This window comes from Silurus meridionalis, chromosome 14 (assembly GCF_014805685.1).
Source record: "Silurus meridionalis isolate SWU-2019-XX chromosome 14, ASM1480568v1, whole genome shotgun sequence".
Lineage (NCBI taxonomy): Eukaryota > Metazoa > Chordata > Actinopteri > Siluriformes > Siluridae > Silurus > Silurus meridionalis.
In genome coordinates, this window is record NC_060897.1 from 13318638 (window position 1) to 13323608 (window position 4971).

The 4971-nt window shown below is 35.6% G+C and overlaps 1 protein-coding gene across 1 annotated transcript; it reads right to left on the reverse strand.

Moving 5' to 3' along the window:
* Window positions 1-458: 458 nt before the first annotated feature.
* On the reverse strand, window positions 459-2034 carry gadd45gip1 (growth arrest and DNA-damage-inducible, gamma interacting protein 1). The gene is made up of 2 exons (XM_046866243.1): window positions 1572-2034; window positions 459-886 (listed from the first exon to the last, which is right to left on the reverse strand). Exons 1-2 carry the CDS (start codon window positions 1958-1960, stop codon window positions 592-594), a joined length of 684 nt encoding a protein of 227 aa, XP_046722199.1. The 5' UTR covers window positions 1961-2034; the 3' UTR covers window positions 459-591.
* Window positions 2035-4971: the final 2937 nt, after the last annotated feature.

A 4971-nucleotide genomic window follows, 5' to 3' on the forward strand; every position in this document is an offset into this window, starting at 1 on the left:
CAGATTGACTTCCATTGGTCGTGATTATGCCCTTTATGTTATCTTTTTATATGTATTCCAGTCATTGGTACAAGACAAATCGTACATAACGTGGCTTGGATTCCTAAAGCAAAAAAAGATTGTGAGAATGGAAAGGGAGGTATGAGGAACAATAAAAAAATGAATAAAAAGTAAGGAAAAGGAGAGAGAGAAATTAATGAAATACTTTACAATGTGAGGATGTAATGTAAAAGAAATGAGGTGGAGGAGGAGAAAGTATTAACTCTTGTGTAGTAAGAGGTAAATAGGGCAGATGGGCATACAGTGTACAACTGCACTGCATAATTTTAAAAGCTGAGATGTGATTGGTCAGCACCAACAAAACTTGGATTTGGATAATTCTATCAATTATTCCAGTGGGAAAATCCCAAGCCATACTGTATATTGTAAATGAAATTGACTACAAATTATAATCAGGCTTGGCGTTTAAATTACGGGTCTTTTAATAGCATAAGAAAAGAAGTGATGGGTTTTCCATAAATGCATTATGATGGTCAAACGTGGTACTACAGTTCTCATATATACAACAGTCTGTAAATGCTCTCAGTGTCTCTATGTAGATTCAGCAGCTGGTGACGAAGGAGTCAACCCCTGTTCCTCTTCTCTCTTTCTACGTTTCAGCAGCTTCCTCTTCTTCTTCTCCTCCTTTTCAATCTCTGCGAGCATCTCCTGGAACTTGGAACTGCGGGAGTCCACGGCGTAGCCGAAACGCTCGCGAGCCTCTGCCAGCAGCCGCTCCTTTTTGGCCTTTTCCTCCTTCAGCTTTCTCTTTGCTTCATGCTTCTCCTTTCTCCAGTCTGCTATCATTTTGGGCATTTTTGCCATGTTGGCAGCAATCAGCTTCTCTCTGTAGGGAGGAATAAAAAAAGAAATAAAAAAGAAACATTAAATGAGAATTATTTCTATTGCAATTTAACGTAGGAATTGAAAGCATTGTAATTTAATTAAAATTGGAAATGATTTAAAATAAAAATATGCTGCACAACTATTCAATGCAGTGCATGGTGGACTTACAATGACAAACACAACCAGTCATGGAAACTGCAAAATCATGATCGATATACAAATATATATCTTTAATGCAAATTTAATGCAAATAGGAATTAAAGTACAGGAGTCTATGTAGTGGCAATGATGTCCATATTGATACATGTGTCTTGTACCAGGTGACGATTCTGAAAGTGTGTCTAATACAATAAGACATCAGATGTGGAAGGAGCAACAGAAACAAGCAGTTTATATTTTATGTTTCAGTAGAGAGAAAGATTGTCTTTATGTGAAGTGTGCAAGTTTATCATGTTGTATTCCTTTCAAAGCAGCCATAACAGCTTAATAACCATACTTGTTGCATCCTTTATAATAGCATGCTTTGGGGTTTTTCTTTCGTATAAAGAGTAAGAACAACACACCAAATTATTAACCTGGAATTATATATTTCATGTGGCCTCATGACGTTTTCACATGGGTCCACATGTCGTGTTGCCAGAAGTCAGTAAAACCCCGCATACATCCGCACCCGAAAACTCAGTTACCTCGCCAGTCGTTTTTCCTCTTTTTCTTTTTGTTTTTCCGCGATGTTTTTTAGCATTTCTTTGAGCGGCGGGTGCCACTGCTTCTCCTCCTGGATTAACTCTTCCAACTGGCCGGCTGTGGGCCACAGTTTAACCGGATCCACACCGGAGGCAACGCCATAACGGGCAAAAAGCTTGCGATCATATTTATCAGTCTTCTGCCACTCCGGGGTTTTTTCACTGCTCCTATCCGGGATGTAAGGATCTTTTAAATTCAGCCTTAGAGGTCTCGGATTATAGCCAGCTATCAGCTGTACGACATTATTCCCAGAAACAACAGGGAGCAAAGATCTAAAACTTGGAAATCCTAAAAGCGCGACTCCCCTGCTACTCAGCAAGGAGGCCGCCATGTTTGATTGCGCCCTTCAGAGTGCGCCTGAGAGTCACACTAGTCAGAGGCAGATACTAGCGCACTAGAGTTTCAAGTGTAAAAGCGAGTGTGCGGTGTGTGGCTAGTGGCGTACTTTTTACCCATACTATTTAGTATACTATTGTTGTAGTGTGCAATGAGATACGGGGAGCGCCCTCTGTCGCCTGGAGTCTGTTAATGCAGACACCGGGATATAACTCACCCCTGTTTATTAGCAAGGTCATCCAACACTATGACAAAAAAAAACCCGCACAAATAAATAAACTAATAAATAAAAGGAAAATAGCAAAATGGTATATTAAAAGTCTCAGTTCTGAGTGTACAGTGAGAAAATGTACACTCAGAACTATATATATATATATATATATATATATATATATATATATATATATATTAAATTGATTAGTGTGTGTGTATGTGTGTGTGTCTGTGTAATAAATATATATATATATATATATATATATATATATATATATATATATATATATATATATATATATATATATATATATATATATATCTATCTATCTATCTATCTATCTATCTATCTATCTATCTATCTATCTATCTATCCATCTATCCATCCATCCATCCAATCCAGTTCAGTACACAGACACACACACAGACACACACACACACTAATCAATTTATTAAATAATATGTATATATGTATGTATGTATATATATATATATATATATATATATATATATATATATATATATACATATATACATATTATTTATTAAATTGATTAGTGTGTGTGTGTCTGTGTAATAAAAAAGAATAAATATATATAAATATATATATATATATATATATATATATATATATATATATATATATATATATATATATATATATATATATATATATATATATATAATTTATTAAAGTGATTTGTGTGTGTGTGTATGTGTGTGTGTGTATGCCAATATCTGTGTTCCTACCATACAATAATTCTCTGGTGGTGGCTTATTTCTAGATATTGGGTGCTAATTAATTTATAAAGGGTTTCTGGTATATTTTGTTTTAAATCTTAACATTCTGTTAGCATGTGCAGTTCTGTTTTCCCACGTTTTATATGTGTTGTCTAGTTTGTCTAGTTAGTAACAGCCAGAATTTGGTTTGCCGTAATATTAGCAGAGGGTAGAATTGTACATGACTGCTTTACAGGTTTAATGTTTAATTCACAATGATGTCAAATAATGTAATATTTTATAGTGATTAGCTTGTCTATCTGCCTTTAAGAAGATTATACCTTAATAGCGATTAAAAACCATTTATATTCATTCATAATGTAAATATATTCATGTCACCATCATTGAACAAAGCTTTAGTTGAAGCTGTGAAAATGCCTGTGACCAACTTTCCATGGTCCCAGCCAGAATATGGCTTACTTTCTCAATTTCCTTCTGTTCAAGTAAACATGTTTCTTTCTATGAGCAGATGAGCTAAACTATAAGTGCTATAGTACTTTAAGAGAAGGGAAGGGCCTCTTTAACACCTACTTTGAATTTTTTTGGTATGCTTTATAGAGGAATTAACACTCGGGAAGAAGGAAAAAAAGGGCCTTTTGTTTTAACCCCTGCATCCCTCCCTCTTTAAGCAGCCCTCCCCTCTTCCACCTCTCTTCTTTTATTTTTGATTTCTTTAGAAGAAGGAGAAGATAGGAACAAATGTGCGGCTTTTGGAGTACGGCTCTCGGAGAGACAGATGTCAGGGCTTTTGTGGCATGGGGAGAGAAGAGAGATCTCACTCGTCATTAAACATGTAACGTTCCCATGGCAGGGAAAGAGGAGGAGGCAAGGGTGGGCATAACATGGGGCTTAATTTTGGCACAAGAGATCCCATGCCAATTGAGGAGTGTTAAAGAGATGTGCTGTCTGGGTAATGACCTGCTTAGACTTGAGTTATCTGACAACACCAAGAAAAAGTTTGAGAAAAAAATTCATTCATAACAGGTTGTACAGATAAAGAGTCTTTCGAAAACAATGTAATGAAGATTCTTTGGTTATAATATTATTAATAATTTAATATTATTAGCTAACGTCATTCAATGACATGGCAATCAGCTGACACAGATGATGCAGATCGATGAATATACAGATTATTGTGGTAGATAGACGAAACATAAAAACAATATCTAAACTGTAGTATCATTTGGACAGATGATCTCCGGAATCGTCCTCTGGCATTACAGCCTGGTAGTCAGTCAGACCCTCAGTCAGGCTTCCTGTGAAGACGAGAGGTCGGATTATACAAGCTGTGGACTGACTTTCACTGTGTCAGAACTCCTTAGTGTATACCATCTGAGGCCATCCATATGGTCTTGTGATTAAAAATTTACATGCCTCCACATTTTTTAATACACTCATGCGTAATTTATGGAAAAAGTTGCGATGTAGATGGTCATATTCCGCCTCATTGAACTTTTCCCCTGCTACGATGTACTGTGTGTTCATGAACAAAGGGAGTTTTTGTTTCTACTATTGATCGTGAAGCTATTTTACTGATGAGGCAAAAACTAGCAGATCAAATCAAGACAGATGGAGATAAGCAAAATAATGAGGAAATAGCTGAAGCATTTGATTGGAGAGTTATAATTATAAATGGCATTGTTGATTAATTGGGCAGTGGACTGAAGTCACAAAAACTGCAGTGAACTACTTTATATATTCAAATAGTCTTGTAACTAATAGTGAAATACTGTGGTATAGACCACAAATCTTTAAGATTCATCTTACTTTCTGAGTGCAGACTTATTGATAACTTATTAAAAATAAATTAAATAATCACACACATTGGGCGATTATTTAAACACAGTAGGTCACTGTACATTGGTTCTTCCATTATTACTATTTGAAATAGTAGATTAGCTTTTCCTACATTGTCCAACAAGGATGGAAACACATGTACAGGACACACCACTATGCAGAACATTTTATGCTGTATTGTGTTCCTAGGTTTAAAAATGTGTTTTGCACTGAGGC

Coding starts and splice junctions, on each gene's coding strand:
- gadd45gip1 (XM_046866243.1), bottom strand. CDS start 1,960: ATGGCGGCCTCCTTGCTGAGTAGCAGGGGAGTCGCGCTTTTAGGATTT. Junction 887..1,571: donor GAGGAAAAACGACTGGCGAG/GTAACTGAGTTT, acceptor TCCTCCCTACAG/AGAGAAGCTGATTGCTGCCA.